Source organism: Dermacentor variabilis, chromosome 4 (genome assembly GCF_050947875.1).
Source record: "Dermacentor variabilis isolate Ectoservices chromosome 4, ASM5094787v1, whole genome shotgun sequence".
Taxonomy (NCBI): Eukaryota; Metazoa; Arthropoda; class Arachnida; order Ixodida; family Ixodidae; genus Dermacentor; species Dermacentor variabilis.
In genome coordinates, this window is record NC_134571.1 from 84,907,083 (window position 1) to 84,928,196 (window position 21,114).

Below are 21,114 nucleotides of genomic sequence, written 5' to 3' on the forward strand. Positions count from 1 at the left end.
CCACTGAGCCACCGCATCAGCTGAAAGGAGGATAGGCAAGGTTGATGATGTATAGCAATGTATTGCATTTTATGGCGCAAGGGTCAGATGTGGCCAAAGAGCATCGTGCATGTGGTGATACGTTTTCAATGAATCGTTCATGAAATGAAAAAAATGAACTGCAAATGGTGATGTAGTATGGCTGTAGAGAGGCCTAAAATCAGTCACTGTAACTTTCGTAAAATATGCATCAGTATCAAAATAATGACAATGACTACAGATGTGAGCTATGACCATAAATGTTTTGAACGAAGGGATGATGTATATAGGCAAGGTTGAATGGCAGACCTACAGCAAGGGATCACACACCTGTACCACTGCTTGCAGTCATCCCCCTTGAAGAAAGTGTCGTTGGATGCCCAGCAGCACTGCTCCTTGTTGAGCCAGAAAGCCTGCGGGCAGATGCCCTCACGCAGGTCCTTCATCCAGAGGGCGCCAATGTCGATGACAGCCGCAATGGCACCTGCCGCCAGCCCCACCAGAAGTACGCACAGCCAGCCCGACCAGGCATCGTGAAAGCCCACCAGGAGCTCCACCAGACCCCCTTGCCCTCGGCGCTTGACAATGAGCCGGTGGCGCATGCGGTCCCGGGCCAGGTCCCGCTGCCAGTCAATTGTGTGGAAGTCCTCATACTGTGCTGCCGAGGGACCCAGCTGCTCCTCAAGCTCCTGCTGCTGCTGCCCAGATGAGCCTGCAGGCAAAGAACGGGCAAAGGACTATGTGTCAAGGTTGCTCACACTGACGCAGCAACTGCCTTCACTGCAAATTGGAAGCAGTGAGCAACTCGCACATGATCTCTTGGGGTCAGACATGCAATAAACCAAAGAAAGATAGAAAAATTACCAATGTGGTTAATTGTTTAATTAAGCTGTCTTATTTAATTTTAATCAATTGCTTTACAGAAGATGTTGCAAGTGAGAGACTGAACACAGGCAATGCACCGGGTAAGTCCACTTCGCAATGACTGTGGGGTAATTTGATGATAAAGTTGCAGTGGAACTTATCAGTGTTACAATATTTATTTTTCATAGAAGCCAAATCTGAAAAACATTGCATGTCTATTCCCAGGAACACTCAGGGGCGACGGGGAGGCAAGGTGATAACACATTAAATAAGTGTGAATTGTTTTACTCACTACAACCTGCCAAGAAAGGAATCACAGAAGTAATATCTTTTCGACAGCTTTTGAGACAACCAGTGGCAACCCCACTAAGAAAAAAAAAGTTGAAAAAAAGAGTTAAGGGTTTGTTTGTATGCCAGGGTTTGTGCTTTCGTTAGCTGACAGTCATATGCACTTGCATACAAAGATAATTTCCCTCGCTGCCTTCATGAAAAGGAACATTACTAGAATGTGATGTATGTTACTGCTCAGGCTGGTGAAAATTCAACAGTCATGTTGACCTTAAGGCAAAGCATTCCACCACACCGTCAGTGCAACTGTTCCCAGTGAAGCACTGATAGGTGTGCTTATGTAATGGTACGGTTTCCAAATAATATTGCTTTTAAAATGTACATACGCAGCTCTCGCCATATCAGCCTCATAATAATGTGCGATTACAGTGTAAACAGCGTACAGCACACTTAAGAAACACTTCATTATTTACGTCACCGGAGTTCATCCAAGTGACACAAGATATGTGATTCCAGACATGCTGGCGAGTGTAAGTGCAACAGTTTTCTGATAGTTATACGTCATGCATACAGTGCACTACAGTGGAAAACACTTAAGAAGCACAATATGCGTCCGATGGTACGCCGGCTCAGTAAAATTAGTCGAAGGTGCAAGCATGCACCATTTGTCGGTCGACCGGCACCAAGCAATTGCACGGCATAGTATACGATCTCCGGAAGACGCAACGACGCAAATCCGACCCGATAGCCGAAACGGAACCGATCTCCGGAAAAGGAAACGACGCAAATCCGACCCGATAGTCGAAACGGAACCGACCTCCCAAGTGGAGATTTCACGACGACGATGACGTCACATCGAACGACGCGGCGTAACCGCCTGCTATCGAAGAAAAAAAAAAGAATAAAGCGTTAACGAACGGTTTCTAGCCGTGCCGCTGGGGCAGATTCTAGGGGAGACAAATAAGCGGTGGCGTCGATGAATGCAACGTGGAGCTCGCAGCTTCACACAGAGCAGCATATTAAAATGGAAGCTGCGAACAAATGAATGACTGACGAGTCCTTTGGTCTATATAGGTTTCTATCAAATTGACTTGCTCCGATAACTCGATGTTTATCGTCATGCGTTTTAATCCAAGACATCATTGCGAGGCTTTAGACCAAGTACAGGAGGAAGCCCTGGAAACCGTAAATAGTTCCGAGAGCCCTGCGGCGCGTCGTTATGCCTTGCAACGCCCCCCCCCCCCCCCCCCATTTCCCCACACCTTTGGCGTGTCTCCTGCGGTTCTGGTGGTGTTGGCGGTAGAGGTGTTGTTCGCTGTTCATGGACGACGGCGTGTAAATGAGAACCGCAGCCGCCAGCTCGGCCACCGCTACTGCTGCTGCCGCTACGTCCGCACCAGACGACGATTCCGATGACAGCTCGCGCAACAGACGACGATCCGCAGCGGGATCAGACACAGCACACGCGACGACAGCGTTCGGAAACGCACCGGTTTCGCTCGCCAGCGCAGCAGACGACCACCACACGGACTGTTGTGACGCGAACCTCCCGCGCGATCAACCGCGCGCGCGCACGCACAAGGGAACAGTGCAATGCACCGTTCGAGGCGACGGCGGCAGCGGAGACTCGAAGGCAAAGGAAGGAAACAGGAGAGAGCGAAGGAGAGCAATAGAAGAAAAAAAAATTATAAAGAAAAATAGTGAACAGCAGGCGCGCGAAAAGGACACCTTCGACAATGGTTTCTTTCCGTTCTCCCTTTCCCCACTCTCCTTTTCATTTCTCGGAGAATACGATGAAACGAAAGGCCGGTTCGGGGAGGGCTCCGGTTGGACTGAGGGGAGTCCGGACCCCTGCCAGCCAAGGCCGCGGGGAGACAAACGCAGCTGTGGCGCTCGCGCGCGCCAGCGAGCGAGAACTCGCGATTTTCCAAGCCGCCGGTCCTCTCTCCCGCGAGCCGATGACGGGATCACGCGCGCTGCACTCTCGTACAAGAGCAGAAGCCGTCGCCCGCTGCGTTGTCGTGGAAGCAAACCGGCAGAACACGACGAAAGTTATTTCGCGCCAGCGCCGCGTTTATGAGGGGGGAAGGAGGAAGGCGATGCAGGGAGGGGGGGGGGGAGCGATGGTGGTCTTATTTACGAGACCATAACCACGTATTAGCGCCTGACCTTACAGAGTTACCGAGCGAAGGATTTGGGTCGAACAAATTGGGGAAAAGAAATTAATATGCACGAAAAACGAAAGTCAGTCGACGCAGCGGCAATCGAAACTCCGAGACGCCGCGTCGCGAGCTGACACGCCGACGACGGCGCACAGCTGCGCGTCCATTGCGCCGCACATCATCAATCGTAGACGATTGACTCGGCTGCATGCGCGTCACAGATAGTATGCACCAACACCACGCCACCTGTTCGGAGTGCGTGTGAAAATATCACTTCACGTTAATGATTTCGCGCACACCATGCATAGATCTATCAGAGGCCGAGAAACTCTGGCCAGATTTTTCAGTCGCCGTTAATGTATATTGCAGAAAAGCAAAAAACGTAATAATGCAGCGGAGGAACGGAATGGAACACCGGCCGCTGCATTTGCAATGCAGCGATCGCGGCACGCAACTCGAAAACCCGGCGCGTTTCGCCCCCTTTTTTTTACCTTCGATGCAGTCGTCGTCGCCGGCCAGCGGTCGGAGCGCGAAGGGGCGTAGGGACTTCCAGCGATCGCCGACGAGCAGCTCGCTGCCGTTGCGGTGGAGGGCGGCCAGCGACGGCTCGACGTAGCTCTCCTTGCGTTCGACAGTGGCCATGGCTATTAGCGCCTCCGGAAACCTCCCCCCCTCCGCTCGCCCGACGCGCGAGCACCCCGGGGCCGGCTCGCCGAGACGCGCGCACTGAATCACTCACGCGCGTGACGCGACGTAGTGCGGGGCCAGCGCCAACAGCTGACCCCCACGACGAGGAGCTGCGTGCCGCGGCCGCCCCTATCGGCGCCGCTGCATCCACGCTTATCGAGACGCCCCAACGCGAACGACCAGGCCGGCCGGCAGGCGCGAACACGGCGGCGCCTGCGAGAATGCAAATCGCCCGCCCTCCGCGGCAGCAATAATAAAGCACGCGTCGTCGCCGAGGGCCACATTCTATGGGAATGAAATCGAACTCCGCTTCTCCGGAGAGGAGCACAGCCGACGACGCTGCGCGGCCAATTTCCTTCCCAGCGGCGCGCTGTCAAGAGTGAATCACCGGCGAAGCGGAAAGCTTCTCCCCAAGAAGCAACACCTGTCGGAGAGCAACTTCGTCAGGGAAATGTAGAGTCCCCCGCCCCTCCCCTCGTGACAACAGTTGCACGCTACTAGTAGCTTCCAAAAAAAAAAAAAAAAAAAAGCTCCGCGTTATCGAATGTTGTAACGCTAGACGCTTGTCGATAAAGCAAAAAAAAAACAAAAAAACATTGGAGGACACTTAAGCTTCGCCTTTAATAGTGGAACGCGACAGCATTCCACGATCGATACCCGAATGCTTCTCACGCACCGCGGCAACTGCAGCTTAGATAGTGATCTAAAGAAAGGAAAGGCGCTTGCACCGCGATGTTTACCGGGAAACGCTGGCGGCGAACGCCATGCACGAAGGCGAGCTTTATGGTTTTTCCTTTCTTTCTCTTTTGATGGTGTGCAAGGAACCGTGGGGGCCGCGCCGCTCCTACTACGACATACCTCAAACGGCAGCTGGAAGACTATATCGCGTTAAAAGGGGGTTTGTGCTTGACTTTCCGCGTAACAGAATTACGTTTTCTCGGATGATCAAATTACAATCCGACGCTATCATGTCTGTAGGTTGAGTGCAAGTCGTACTTTACGATTTTTCTACGTATTCTACCCTGACAAATTCAATTAGGTCAGTAATTTCCTTGCGCCATATGGAGAGCCTGCGTGTTTTTTTGTTTTTTTCTTTCCCCGAGGCGACGTTTGACTTCGGCCGCCGACACCGTATCTTATGCAACACGGGGCCCTTAACGCTGTCGCGATAAAATGGTAGCGAGTTACAGAAACAGCAGCGCTCCTCTTCTAATGACAAATAAAACAGACATGCGAGTCCAAGAGCTGCGAGTGAATGACGCACGCTGGGCCGAACTGCCGTCGCCCGACTTTCGCAAAGCAACCACTGACAGTCTCCCCTCATACAATGAGCGTAAAAAAAACTTCGAAATTATCGAACCGCGCGGTATTTCCGAGGAATGGAAGCCCATTCGTCCTTTTCGTTGCCACCCTGTCAAGAGCGCAACTCACTGAGACAAGCTACAAACTACGAACAACAACAAGTTTAGAAAGACGTAGGCGTGGGATGACGGTTGGAGTAAGCAAGCGATGAGGCGCCAGCTGCGTGAACCTCGCTATCCTTGCGTATTATAGTTGTTCCAGACATTTGCGTTAATATTAATTATAAGCCCGGGAGAAATGCCACTACATTCCGCTGCATGCACTGTTGAATAAAGCAAGAAAGAATTTCAGAGAAGCGCTGAACAGTCTCGTCGTAACTAGAAGGTTGGTGTTGGATATTTGCATGTAATTGCAGCAATGCGGCTACATTTCCATTATGTTCACTAATTATTTTCTCGTTATACATTGGCTACGCGTTTGCACTGTTCAGTTCATTGTTGTATTCTGCCTCAGCCCCGCGTCCCTCTGCTGCTTCTGAAGGGAGTACTGTGAAATAAAAGTTACAAGTGTCTGCGTCGCTGCGTGGGCAGCAAGGTAAGAAAAGAAGCATCCTTTGTATAGACCTGCAAAAACTTGGAAGCGCAACTGTTTGATTAGGCAGAACAGACATTTGCTCACTGGATGAGTGTGGTTCGAAATTCACGTTTTACATAGAGGCAGTTTAGCTGGCCCCTTGGCATCTCCTCGCTCTCTCTCTCTCTCTCTCTCTCTCTCGCTATATATATATATATATATATATATATATATATATATATATATATATATAAGCGAAACTCGTGCAGAAGTCTTGGGGTGAAAAAAATTGAGCAAGACATGACTTTAGACGGAGGATTGTTGACAGCCATTCAATCCTCGTACCAGCGAACCTTCGTCCTTATTCCTCCTCAATTCCCTGCCTCCTCTGTCACGGAGCTATAGAACTATACGTCATTCTATTCTTCGGCGTGCTGACAAGTCAATTTAAGTGATAACACGGGCGCACCGGGCTTCCGCAGCCATTAACTACATGCGTGTAAGGATCGGCACGAAATGGAACCGGAATAGAATTGCCCTGACCAACCTGACCAATAACTTGGGCAACTTGAGCTGCCCCAAGATGCCAGTGACGGGGAATCCCTGCTCATTTTCTTGTGCATTTACTCTTCCAACGAAGGTTCTCGTCATTCTGCAGTAATATGCTACGGCAAACAAGGTTGATGTCGCCCTTGTAAGAGTTGGGGTCGGGCATGAAATAAGTGGTAGCTGGCCCATGCCGTCGTCCGACTCATCCACGCTAAGGACGTTGTTCAAGGAAGGGACTTGTTCTCCTCGGGAACGAGGGATACGGGTTTTATGTACAATATTTACCTGAAGACAGAAGATACATTTCCTCAGTCTAGCAAGACTGAAAAGTGAAGCACCCACAGCAGCCGTAAACGTCTGCTTAAAAACCCTCTGTCCTCCCTAGATCCCTAGGTGAGGAAAAACTGCCGTTCAACCTTCGTCCAATGGGAGCGTCCAAAGTCATCGTAGCCGTAGTTGACCCGCCTTTGAGGGGGAGAGTTCACACACTCACTTCCGCACTTTGGTTTCACTGAACACACTGAGGTGAGCGGGTCCTCTTAAGCATGGGTTGCCACGCTTGACCCCAGCGGGCGCCTCTTGATTCCAGAGCTGACTTCTCAGGTAGCCGCCGCGACTGTCAGCAGACTGTGAGGAATTCTGAGGCTCGTGCGAGAGCACCGCAAAACACCCTTTTCCAGGAGTTTTCTTGCTCCAAGTAGACCGTGAAGGCGACAGCGAATCAACAATACTCGGTCCGCCGTACGTGGCTACACTCGTTAACGCCGCTGGCTGTCCGCAGGAGGCGCATTGTTGGTCACCCAAACGACTCGTCGCAGCGGGCTGGGAAAGGTTTGCAGGTCAATACCCCTGCAGGCCGATCGTAAGACCCTCTTCCCACAAGAAATAAAAGCGAGAACTCAATCGCCGAGCTCTATGTATGTATGTATGTATGTATGTATGTATGTATGTATGTATGTATGTATGTATGTATGTATGTATGTATGTATGTATGTATGTATGTATGTATGTATGTATGTATGTATGTATGTATGTATGTACGTACGTATGTATGTATGTATGTATGTATGTATGTATGTATGTATGTATGTATGTATGTATGTATGTATGTATGTACAAATCTGCAGACGAAAACCTGCTTATCGGTCATTGCTCGCGCTCTGCTTTCCATTATTTTTTTTGCCGACGTCGGCGTGAGCACGGCTTCCAAAGCCCGTCACAGCCGTTTATCAGCCGCTGATTGGAGAACGGCACAGTTCGCGCATGCCTTTCGTAGATACGAAAGGCACAGTTACTGCGCTAACGCCACCGCGATGAAGCGACGAGAAAGTCGTTGCAATTTCAAAATCACGCATGAGGCAGTATAGTCTATACACAGACCGAGAACAGGGCGGTGTCCGTCCGCATAGAACCGACACGCGCCCCATCTGTACAACCATGCCTATTCGCACGGCGTTCTTGCTACCCCGCGATCGTAACGAAATCAGCGCTGCTGAAAATGAATTACCATGATGGGACTATTTCGCTCACGATCGTCCGATCGTCGTAATCACGTCGGAGCGCGTCTCTACAGCTGACCACTCACGCCGCGCCCAAAACGATGAGAACAGAATCGTTACGTTACACTTTGGTCCAGTGGTGTTAAGCTTTTCCTTTTTTTTTTCAAAGGAAAACTGAGTAGTTAGGAACACGTGCAGTTTTCTTTGTGCTACGTGGACTTCGCCATTATATCGCTGTCACTTAAAGGGGTGAAAACGTTGAAAACGTGTTATGGTGATACTTTTTTTTTACAACACTATATGTAGTACAACCTCATCTACTCACGGAATAAAGAAACCTGCCATGGACCATTATTATCGCGAAGAAAGAAAATACAAGTTTCAAACGGTTTCGGCGAAATCTCAGTCGAAGCAGAACGACATACGTATTAATCGAAGCCAGAATGCGTACAGCGCCCATTTCGGTGGGAGAACCGTGCGCACTACTTCAGGGTCCAGAAGCAGAGCAGTAAACATGCGCCCGAGTTGAACGCTTCGATGCTGAAACCGCAATCGGATGAATTTCAATTGACACCATCCGCAAGGTCTTTGCATGTACGAATCTCGAGAGCTATACGACAAGCCGCTTCAGATAAACGGACACAAAAGGCGCACTGATAGACGAAAGGCGTGACAGCGACGATAAGGGCAGGTTGAGGGCAGGTCTCTATAGCGCGGGAGCTCACACTTGTCGGCACAATGAGTTTAGTGCGCCCATCAACGCGTCCTAAAAGCGATGACCTTCGGAATGATAAATGACTATTGCGCGTATCTATACGCGCAATATATTATCATTCCGAGATATCGGTCGAACAACGCATCAGAAGTTAGCCCAGACCTCCGACAACGTTGTACATGTAATTGGACGTATGTGAATGAATGACCGGTGAAATAAGTCTTAATGCAACTCCTGCAAATAACCAAATAATTAAAGAAAACGAAAGTGCAATTTTGTAGGTCAGGGACTTGAGTCCTCAGATGGAGTCAGTTCAGGCGTTCGTATAATGCCGGATGCAAAATTGGAGAGAAAATTCGAAGTTACTGAGAATTACAAGAAAACGACGAAATAAAACTAAAACACATTAACGAAACGTTTAACATTATAAGACATTATAACAATAAGAGCTCTAAGACACCGATATTGAGTCACCGACTTCGAGGTCGGTGAAAGAACCAATAGCACGAGTAAAATGCCGAGCGCGACCATATGCACCACACCCACCAATATATGCTTCTATGGCGCAGTTTCACACATTGCTTGACAGCTTGCACAAGCACATTTGCAGAAAACAGAGCGGAGAATCGAATGAATGAATGAATGAATGAATGAATGAAACAAAACACCTTATGTAAATAACGGGAATTTCACGTGTCGAACAAGGTCAGTTCGACAAACAGCAATATACAGCGAGGGTTAGGCGATTCATCATCGTGCACCATGACAGCCAGAATAGGTGGCTGCATGGCATCCTATACTTATTTCAATTATCACATAATGTACCTTCACTCCTAAATATAAAAATTAGAACAGTAATATTGCCTTTACTCGGAGAGAGACGCGACAACATCTTCCTTTAATAAAAGCTAGTCCGTGTCTTGTTCTCATTTGTTTTTGTTTTTTTACATGAGCCTGTATCTGAGCGCATGTGGAAGCACCCTCACCCATGCCAGTCGTGGCACTTCGTCTTTAAGCACACCTGCTGCGTGTACTATTGTTTGATCGTGGCGTGAATTGGTAATGCGCATAATTTTCTTTTATATCGGCATGCAACTGCGTAATATGACGCTCTCGTGCCAACGGAACTTTTAATAAGTCTGAATCCTTCTATAGGCTGCACGCGATAGTTTCCCGGAAACATGCGACCTCTTCCTTCTTGTGGACCGACTATTCTGCTGCCTGGAGGAGATTTCAGGCACGTTGCAAGCAGTTTGCAAATGCTTTTCAGCCGAAAGACCACCAACAAATCGGAAACAAAACACGTATTAAAACGGAAGGGTGAATCGTTGCAGCACAGACCGCAGCGCAGAAATAACGGAACATTCTACTTCTGCAGCAATTAATGATCATCTGAACAATAACACTGGAAAAAGAGCTCGAGAAAGCAAACAAGCAAGCAAGCTTCGGGCAACGAAAACTCAAAAGAAAGAGGCTATACCGAGTGTCTTCTGTAGGCATGCAGCTTCGTATATAGAGCAACGGTGGCGACTGGTGGCGAACGCTGTACGAGTATCCGTTTCGAAACAAACGACCGCATGTAACCTCGCAAAACGAGCTTGAGCGTATAAGTGATATGCTGCGACCAGTTATATGTGCAACACATTTAGCCTCGATCGCTTACAAATAGAAAAAAGAAAATATTCCAAGCGTAGCCGTTCAGGCGAGTCGGCACTGGATAATTAAATCCTTCCCTGTCTATTCCGCTTGTCCTCGCTCATTGTGCGCTACCTGCACCGATCATGACGTACTCTTGTGCAGCGCTTACAAGTGGACGAAGGACGAAGGTACATACGTACCCAGGGCAGGTGCTGACTCTCAACTGACATTTATTCTGGAAAATACGAAGAAAGAAAGCAATCTCCATATACCTTAAAACACGCGAAGAAATCCCCGGAACGTTGCTGTCTTCTGAGCCCATCATCAAATGCGAAGCGCACCAGCGGCGCCTATCTTACGCTGACACACGTGCTGACCTAATATTCAAATTCTTTGTCCCATAGGCGAATTGACGGTCGACGGACACAACCATCCCCTTTCAACGCGATAGCGTTAAGGGCCCGGTGTCGCAGAAAATCCGGCGTCGGCGACCAGCGCCGGATATCGTTTCGGCAAAAAGAATTTTGAACCATGCATACCCAGGCCCCCCAAGTGGCGCAAGGAAGTTACTGAACTAATTGAACTTCTCAAGCTAAAATACGTAGAAAAATGGTTAAGTACGACTTACAACCTACAGACATGATAGCGTTGGATTGTAATTTGAACATACGAGAAAACACAATTCTGTTACGCGAAAACTCAAACAAGCCCTTTTACCAGCGTTTCTCCCAATCACAGACCGGCCACGGCGTCTACCATTTGCGCGCGCCGGCGCGCGAATATCTTGGAGGCCACGGAGCGGCACGCTCAGTTCCTTGCAACACCTCTAGATGACGCTCGCCTCCGCCGCATCGCGGCCTCCGCAAGAGGCCGCGTTTTACCAGAGAGACTGCCTTCGTGCACAGCGTTCGCCGCCAGCGTTTCCCAGTAAACATTACGGTTAGGTTACATACGCTGTAGTTAACTGGAAGCGTGAGAAGCAGTCAGGGATCTTTAAGTGATATCGCATTCCACTCTTGGTGAAGCCTACGCGTCCTCCAATGTTTTCTTCTGACGCGAAAGGCTACTTCAAAAAAATTATTACTATATGGGATTTTACGTGCCAAAACCACTTTCTGATTATGAGGCACGTCGTAGTGGAGGACTCCGGAAATTTTGACCACCTGGGGTCCTTTAACGTGCACCAAATTTTAAGTACACGGGTGTTTTCGCATTTCGCCCCATCGGAATGCGGCCGCCGTAGCCGGAATTCGAGCCCGCGACCTCGTGCTCAGCAGCCCAACACCATAGCCACTGAGCAACCACGGCGGGTAAAGGCTACTTCGATTATATGGAAAATGCATCATGAACGTCTACCAAACCGTTCAGTTTTCTTACCTAAACCGGATCTACAGAAAATCTGCAGGTAGTTGACATGACAGCTGCGATGAGCACAGGACAACCAGTTAGTTTCAACTCTTGCGACACACCGTAAAAACAACGAACAGTAACACGGGCGTGCGAAGAGAAACTGCTCCTTGCACGCGCTGAGATAGCGTGCAAAGCAGGCGATTTATCACGTAAGCGAGTCGAAGACAGAGAAAGGCATTTGGACAAAAGCGCGTCGGTTAGGGCAGCGTAATACTACATGCCCTCAAGAATAAAGTGAACGCTAAAGACAAATAAAAACGTAAAAGACGCGTCGCCACTACAGCACCGCCGCGTACCGAGGCAACGCGGTCTACATACATAGCGGGCCCGTGAGCCTGTACGGGTACGCATCTCGCTACTTGCACGTGAGCGGCACCACTGCGCCGACAGTTCGCGTGCCCGATAAATTCCTTCGCGCCCGTCTAAAATCGCCGGCTACATGAGCGCACCGCTGCAGCTGGTGTCGGCTCCATCACGCTGGTGCCTCGCTGCGCGCCGTCGGTGCGCTTCTTTCAGCGGCGGCGGAGGCAGCAGCAGCAACGCGTTAGCGGCGGCGCCTCCCGCGCCGGGCCCGACGACGGCGACCGCGGAGGAGCATGCGGACGAAGAGCGCTCCTCGTCGCCGGTCAATGAGGTGCAGCTCGCGCCGCCGTGCACACGCAGGCCGGGGCAGGAGTCGCCCCGCGACGACGACCCGTCCCCGCTGCGCAGTCCCTCGTGGTGCATCAGTGACGGCGACGACGCGCGGCGGCGTCCAGCGGGGCGCCCCGGCACAGGGCCGGCCCCGCTGCGTGGTGTCGGGCTGCCAGACTCGCCCCGCAGCGCCTCCTCCTCTTCCTCATACCGATGACGGCACCGATGTGCCTGCTGGCTGCCGCAGTCCTGCCAAACCTTCTTCTTCCTCGGCACACTCGAATGAGCGCACCCAATACGTACGGTGCGGTTAACCCATCTCGTGGGTACGAGCCATCGTTTTGAGGCAGCAACAACATGTGCGATCTATACCGTTCGTGGGTACGAGCCACGTCTTGAGGCAATCGTGCACGGGTTGCCGCGCGGCATAAAGTGCTTATATATATGCTTGCAGGCCTGCTTCGCGCGTGCGCAAACTCCAGAAGTGCACTGTGGAAACTTGCAGACCACGACAAATAGCATCGTATAGCCTTATTAAGGCGCAGACACTTGCATGTCAATTTGCTTGACCGACAGAACAGATACCGAATTATGGGTCGCACAGAAATCTTCCCCTTGTTACGACTTAAAAGCACCTCGCAGGAGTTACTCGCTTTGGTCAGACAGGACATCATCTTTGAAGGTTGCCCGTCCGTGTCCCGGCCAGGCTAAGCACTTTTTCTCTCGCGGCCTTTGTCCCTGGACTACTCCGTGCCCTGGACACAGCCGCAGCAGATTCGGGAGCAAACTACTTTGGGCACTTCAAAGGGCCTTCGGGTGCTGCGCCCCAGGCCCAAATTGATTTCCTCAGAAATGAGATTGCTAGCACAGTTAATGATGACGACGACGATGACCTTAATGTCTTTGGCACATACCTACTCACGGGGACTGGCCAAGAGTCGGGCAGATTTTATATATGTGCTAAGGGAATAAACTTATAAAATCCACAATTTCGACGAATAGGTTAGACCGAGTAAAATCCAATCGTCTTGCACAGTTTATTTGACGTCTGACCTTCGTATGGTCGTCATCGGCCTCTTCGTTTAGCAATTCTGCATCGACGACGGGACTAGAGAGACTCGGGCCGGTCGTATCGTTCGCTGCGCCTCTTACCCCTTACCTGCGGGACGGGACATCTTGCGCCACCGTGCTTCTTTGCTAGCGTCATTTAGTTCGATTGCCTTTCACAACCATGAACATTTGAAGACGACGAGTATACTGACAAAGAAGGCCGTGTCTTCGCGTTCCCCCGTTTGCAATTAACAGCGGCTGAGAGCATGGACCTGTTTCACCGACACTCGGCAGACCACTTGGTTGCACGTTAGCGTTGCACTCCCGCTGCGTTCGCATCCCCTTTCAGCAAAGCGGAAAGCAGGGCGTCACTGCAGCCAAATCGCAAAGGACTGTAACTGTATAGGCACCCCCTGCACAGACGTACAACTCACACGACGACAACCGTACAGAACACCGAAGGAGCACTTTCGTGCCTTCGTAATGCGAGAGCACGAAGTTAAAGGGACCGACAACCACCCAGAAGATGTCGTGAGATCTTAATGGAAACAAAAATAGGATAATGATTAACAGTGATAGAATCGAACATGTTGATCGCGGCTTAAGTAGGAGTCACTATTTCAAATTGGTACAGAAAGTCGCGAAAACGGGCATGTCGCGACGCATTTCGTTGTAACTGTGGTATATATAGTTAAGAGCTGGATTGTCACCAAGTGACCCCAGATTGCTGCACGTAAATCAGGTGTTAGTGCACCATACGTATTGTGTAAAATTGCATTCTGTATATTTTATAAGCGTTTGCGCTTTGTTCTATGCGTATTACGATCTAAGGAAAGTTCGCGGTTACAAGCGCAGCGCTGCCATCGCGGCTACAAGCGGAACGGCTGAAACCGCGTGGCGTAGTTCATTGCATGGAGGCGCACATGGCTGTTTCGCACGATATAGTTCGCAATAGATGGCAAGTTCTGATCGTGCATTCGAACGTAAATTATCCGCTACAGCCTGTTCAGGTTTTCAAGAGACGACATGCTTCCGAACGGCAAATATGCAGAACTGCAGATCGCGTGTAAAAGTACAGCTCACTGTAATGAAAATGTCGTTTCGCGTTCGAAAGGTTCGTTTGGAATAACTAAAAAAAATACAAACTAACCTGGATCAATTTGTGAACGACCAACGCAGTTGGACAGGAAACCACTAAAACACGTAGGTATATTATTGCACAAAGGATTTAACAGTTTAGGAAGCATAAGCCGCATGAACATGATCAACTCATAAGCAAAGGATGATCTTTCTTACAGGCAGGGCCGCACTTCTCGTAGCTTCCTACCAAAGCCGGCGTACAGTGGTTATCTCGCTCGTCTGCTGTCAGTGTTTCCAGCATAGGAGTTCATAAACACGACGACTTCATAACGAAAAGCTCAGATAAAAAGAATGTTCCACGACGTTTTCCAGGTTGTCCAATGTCCAAGAATTTTGGACATTGCCCCTCAGGCCATCTGTCGAGCTTCCCCGCAGTGCACTTGTGCAACTAAATGGGCAGCATTTAAAAAAAAAAAAGATATTTCAAAGGATCGGCCCGACTTCAACAACTTTTGGTTAGCAACGTCGAGAGGCTACTCCCTTCTTAAGAAATACGCATTTACGACACTTAGTTGTGACTTCCCTGCTGCGTTGTATATAGCAGCGTTTTGGTCAGGATTAAAACAAGGGCGTCGCCTTCGACGCTGAAAGCTGCAAGGCGGTATCCTTCTACAACAGGGGCATCTATTCATATCTCCTAGCGTAGACTTCCCCGCGCTCCCTGCACTTCACATGACTCATGCGCGAAAATCAAAATATATACGCCCCATTTAATAAGTAGACGTCAAGCTTTCGCCCGATACTGAAAGGATGGGATGGTTTGCGAAAGCTAAATTGATTAATGATATATATATATATATATATATATATATATATATATATATATATATATATATATATATATATATAGAGAGAGAGAGAGAGAGAGAGAGAGAGAGAGAGAGAGAGAGAGAGAGAGTTTCTTAACGCTTTCTCCTGCGGCTCGGTTCAACGCAGTTCCCAGAACACACGAGTCACAGTGGGCGCGGTCAATTTGAATTTAAAAAGAAAAGAAAAAATCGGGCAACGTCTCGCGCTCACGTTTTTTTTCACCGACCCCAATTATCGGACAGAAGCAGCGCGCGGACAATATACCACGTGAAAAAGGGTTAATTAACCTAGAAGGGGTCGCCAGCACTCATTAGCTGCAAATGCCACGGAAAGAAAGCCGGAGTCGGGTGAGAGGTGGGAGGGAGAAGAGGTGAGCGGCGCTACGAAGACATCAACGGCCTGTAATTCACCTGCGGGGGGCCCCCACCCTAACTAACCCGAGCTTGCAACACTCGGGCACAATCCCGCACGCAACGGGGCCGCAACGCCGCGACGGCAACAGACAAGTGGCCACGCTGCGAGCACTCCACGACACGGTGAAGTATGGCTTTCGCCATAAAGCACGGGCAGCAATGGGGTCGGGCTGCTGCCCTGCGTACGATGTGTGTGTGTGTGCGTGTGTGTAGGGGGGGGGGGGGCGTCAGCGTTCGTGCTCCTGTCGTGTGCCGCCGTTTACAAGCAGGCCTACACGAGTACGCTACACACAGCTGCTATACTTGAGCGACACAGTGAGGCGAATCGTATACAAACGCGATGAACAAAAAAAAAAAGAAGGAAACACCCATACAGGGCAGTGAGGGACGTGCTATTGTAGATGTACCTGTATGCAGAGTGGGCACGTCCTTTCTAAATTTGGCTATCAGCAAGGGCGACTAGATCAGTTCGGACTAAGGGGCACTTCTGTAAATATAAGCTGGAACAATAGCGCCGTGACGCGTTTGAACACACCCGAAAACACGGGGAATTTTACCAATGAGCGCAATTAAACAGTATGCTCAGCGTCCTTTCTTTACTCAAAGATGGATGGAATAACCGGTTGTCAGCACTGATGGCAACGGTATCTTTCGACATAACCAATTATGGTACGACCGACACCTGAATTGCACGCGCCGTTTTTAAGAGAGTCAGAGAAGGGGTCAAACTACTGCTCCATTAAACGCGCAATGACATATGATTCCATGCGAAATTACTAACGAGTGCGCAAATACGCGGCGAACTACAGCTTCGTGAATTTAAGATATCTCGAATGCTAGGTCGATAACACCGCTACATGTAGCGAGTGGAAAAAACTTTACAAGCCGTCACGCGCACATCCTCCTATCATAAGCCGAACCGCGGTCACTCTGACAAGCACCTCTGACAGCCTGTGGGCCTTTTCCCAGCATCCAAGTGCGTTTTATTTCAGTGCTCACCGGGCGAGTTGATTGGTGGACAAGCGAACTGAAGGCGTCCTTCACCAGTCGACACTTCGTGCGGCCGATTTGCGTTCAGAAACAAGTAGTAGTAAATAGTAACTGATTGTTTATTTCACTTAAAAATGAAGGAAATCAAAACAATTACTGTAGACCGAGCTGTAGCGGTCTACAGCTACATCTTCCGATACCTGAACGGCGTTCATGCAGTATCGGTGGCGGGGTTTGGACGAAAGGGTGGGAGTTTATGAAAGGGACAGGGAGAGCAAATACACTAGAAAACTACTTAAAGACTGCGCAATCAGGTAAAACCAACTAACTAATTAAGTGACTAACTAAAATAAATACATAAATAAATAAATAATAAGCGACTGCGTAAACTTGAAAACCTCATAAGTTCGCTCGTTGCGTCAGCCAAGCGTTCGCATACCCAGCCCCGCACACCGGCACGAAATTCCACGCTGTGCCCGCAATGCGAGCTCCCCAGAGACACAATGAACAATGCGCTGCGCCACCGCCGGCGCTTCCATAGGACAGCGCGATTAGTAACAGAGACATTGCGTCATGTGCGATCGTCCTAGAACCTTGGGCAGGAATGGAGGCTCTCAACAGAGTTTCTCTCAACTCGTGCCGGTCAACCCTTGCGGATGCGTGAAAGTGCCTACAGCTGCTGAACAATAACAATAAAAAAAACGGCCATAACCAGTAGCAAATTTGCTACGGTTCAAAACTAGGAGCAATCAAATCCCCACGATGTGACGTCACGTTAGAAGTAGGGTTGTGCGTCTGTATCTAAAGCGTCTGTATCTAAAGCGTCTGTATCTAAAGACAGTTGCAACGGACGGCTCTCGCCTGCGCACCAACTGGCTAACGAAGCGTATACAAAATCACACTCGGTGAATGACGAAGCTTGATTTTCTTTTTTTGTCTGCGGCTCAACACAGCGTGACTACACATGGTACAACGAGAGAGACGAGAGAGAAGAGCCGTCCGACCAAAATGAAGAATACCTCGCCTTCTACAAAGTAGCCTTTCTTTTTTTATTCGCAGAGGTATTGCGCTGCGGCACACGTCAAATTCATGGGCCACGCACACTCGGTCGTTGTAGCAAGCAAACGCCCGACAGAGGAGCTGCAGGGTTACAATAGAATCGCTGGCGAAAAACCAGATCGAAAGCGCTCATATATGTGCAAAAAACGAAAGAGGCAAAGGGAATCTCAAGGGCTAGTTCTGTGTATCAACCACCATTCTGTACTACCTTCTTTATCTACATTAAACTACATGTCGAACGTCCATTTCAACCTTTAGTAACACGATCGCAACAAGTCCGCGCTTATCCTCGTGTCTCCACCGCGTTAAACCAACACAGTAGAGGACCGTTATGTCGCACCTGATTAAATAAAGAACAGTCGCATAAAACGGAGCTACAACATTTTTGCTATACGTTCAGGTAGAACGCGGAGGCAGGTGACTCCCACGTTCGAATTTCTACGCTACAGCTCCCCGCGATACTACGCGGATTGCGACCGAGAATGACCACTCGCTGACGCGATATATGAAGGAAGAAATCAAAGGGATACGTCGCACCTGTCATAAGCTTTCAATGCGCAAAAATAAAAAAAGGCCCGATATTCTGTGCAGAATATAACTCACATACGGAAACAAAAAGCGTACTGGAAAGAGCTCGGCAATATGACATTGGCGGTACGCACGCGCGATGACTTGAGAGAGGAAAGAAGGCACAATGCTCAGCTGCGATTTACTCCATTAATAAGTTATCCTCGCCGAACAAGAGCCGACAGGGCGCAATCTACCTGTCGAGTTGACGTATTGCCTTCGCGTTCCTGTTAAAGAGTGCGTTGGCTTCCTTCCTGCGGAGGTCACAAAATAAAGAGGAGTCCAAAATTTCTCGCGCCCTTGTCGGCTGGCGACGTATAACGTGTCAGCTGGGACCTTCCGTAACTCTACTATATACGGCAGAGGACAGCGTGTATACACCACATTCGAGCGTGCACTTGAATTGTGTCGCACCCCCCCCCCCCCCCCATCGCGCACAGACACACGCGAGCAAGGCGTGCAGCAACGCTATCTACCGCAAGCACGCCGAAGGCTGGCGCACAGGTGTTGCGTTCTATAGAGGGCTTAGCCTCGAAAGCCGCGCCAGGTGTTGTCCGACCGCGCGCGCGGAAGGTCGGCGCTTGCCTTTCTCCGCCGACCTCCCCGGTTATGGGCGCTGCTTACGCAGCTATGCATTCACCTGAGATCCCTTACATAATGTTAGGTGTTTTTCCGAACGTGAAAGAAGTCCGCAAATACGCGCAAAAGTGCCGCTCGACTGGCCGCTCGAGCCACTTTTGCGTGTATTTGCGGGCTTCTTTCACGCTCGGAAAATACACTTTTACGTGGCACTTATTGAGCAACAGAAAGCTGTATCGGGAGTTTTTAATCTTGCTCCACAATTCTCTCATTGACATTTATCATCTAATCATAATATTTGAGAAGTTCATTAATTGGTTAAGAATAATTATCCAATTAGGCGGAATGCAAAAAATTACCTGAGTATCGCCAAACGACGGCAAACAACATTACCTTGGTTGTGTCCAGCTACATGACATTTTGGGTATTTTTAAAGCGCGGCTAAACTTACGTGGTACACTATACATAGCATATAGATTCGCACTTACAGATCTCGAAGTTGCCCTGTTACGACAACCCTAACTCCACTCCTCCTTCCTCTCTCTCTCTCTCTCTTCAGTCGATCAACGGTCCACGATCGGAGTGCACAATGTGGTAGGCGTTGGTGAATGCACCTCTTACTTAAAGAGCGCGCAGGCACATGCAGGGTGCAGGCTAAAGGCGCTCGAAACGTTAACTGAATGCACAACCAACAGATCCCGGCTAGGCGGCGTCTTGAACTAATTTGGTACACTGCACTATACTCTAGTACCGCATAGTTTTGTCTCTCAGAGCGGCGTATGAGATCAACCCGACTGAATGTACGGCAGCTGCAACAGCGGCAAATGGCGCGCCGTTCTTTATCAACGTGGTTCGCGTTAATTTTCGCGCTGCGCGAATATAGAACGAGACAGAAACAAGGAGCTGTATTTCGTAACGGTCCTTTCTTTTTTTTTCATTTTCTAACCTTTTCGCCCTTGTCGATTGGCTCGGATGCGACTCTGACACCACCATGTCGACGATGTCGACGTTATCTCTATAGCGTCGGCGACTCTGCGCGACGAGAATAACGGAAAATGAAACAGAACGTCTCAAAGGGGGCCGTATCTCGCAGTCATTCCGTTTCGTTTTTACATTCTCTGCGCCTTTCTTCATTGGCTCGAACACCGCCGCACCATTGTTATCCCCGGGATCAGCAACACGGCACGACGAGCGACAAGATGCAGACAAAAAAATAAGCAAACCGCCATAAAAAATACAGTGCCTATATACTTTAGCATTTCGCCATCTGCAGCCATTGACAGGGCTGCCTCGGCTATTCGATCGTCTGCTTCGTCTGAATGAAAGTGCAAAGAGAACCAACGTTCGCCGTTGACTTCTCCACAAGCGGTGGTGGCTGATATATGATATATATATATATATATATATATATATATATATATATATATATATATATATATATATATATATATATGAGAGAGAGAGAGAGAGAGAGAGAGAGAGAGAGAGAGAGAGAGAGAGAGAGAGAGAGAAATTAACGATGAGTGTAGCGGATTCCACTTGCAAAAACGTCGACACGCTCGTTCTATCGTAATATTCTGGACTTCGACTTTATTTATGTTGATCAAACAAGTTCTTCTCAGCCAGGTTCCTTGTTGCGTACGGTCGCGTTCAGCATGAGCTGCAACACAATGTCCGTGTTTGAACGGGCTCCAAGACTGCATGGCGGCACCGACATACGAAAAATTGGTTTGACAAACACAATCAATTGGAACGGCGTTTAGCTTTCCAACATTTTGTACGTCGATGCCTCAGTAAACAGCCTGACGCCACTGTGAATACGGGTCCCGTATTGCAACTCGTGCCGAACGAAACGGTACATTCTTCCATGTAGCCTTCGTGAAAGTTTTGAATCTGGTGCGTGCACGAATACAGATGAAGCGACGACGTGGACCCGGGCCTGGGCCTTCGCTCACGTCAATCACGCCGCGTATCGGAGTGGAATCTCAATTCGGCTCTTGCGGGCACGAACACCTGAACTTGAGTTTGTTGTAACAACTTCGTGGCTGGCAACAGAGGGCCGAAGAAAGAAAAAGCGGCACACGAAACAAGAAACAGGACACAGCGCTGAAATCAACAAAGGCCGCTGACTACCACTACTTCGGCTCTGAGGAGGAGTAGATTTTAAT

At 49.3% G+C, this 21,114-nt stretch overlaps 1 protein-coding gene across 4 annotated transcripts in view; it reads right to left on the bottom strand.

Annotated features, from left to right (window-relative positions):
• The window catches only part of ClC-c (chloride channel protein 3), a 75,106-nt gene that overhangs the window by 21,454 nt on the left and 32,538 nt on the right, over positions 1-21,114 (bottom strand). For 2 of the 4 annotated variants that reach the window (XM_075689647.1, XM_075689649.1), the window contains one exon: positions 349-730. In XM_075689647.1, coding sequence (XP_075545762.1) covers positions 349-730 — 382 coding nt within the window. Of the gene's footprint in view, positions 1-348; positions 731-2,432; positions 2,791-3,823; positions 4,255-21,114 lie in introns of those variants that run through there. The other 2 variants (XM_075689650.1, XM_075689651.1) reach the window with 2 other exon arrangements.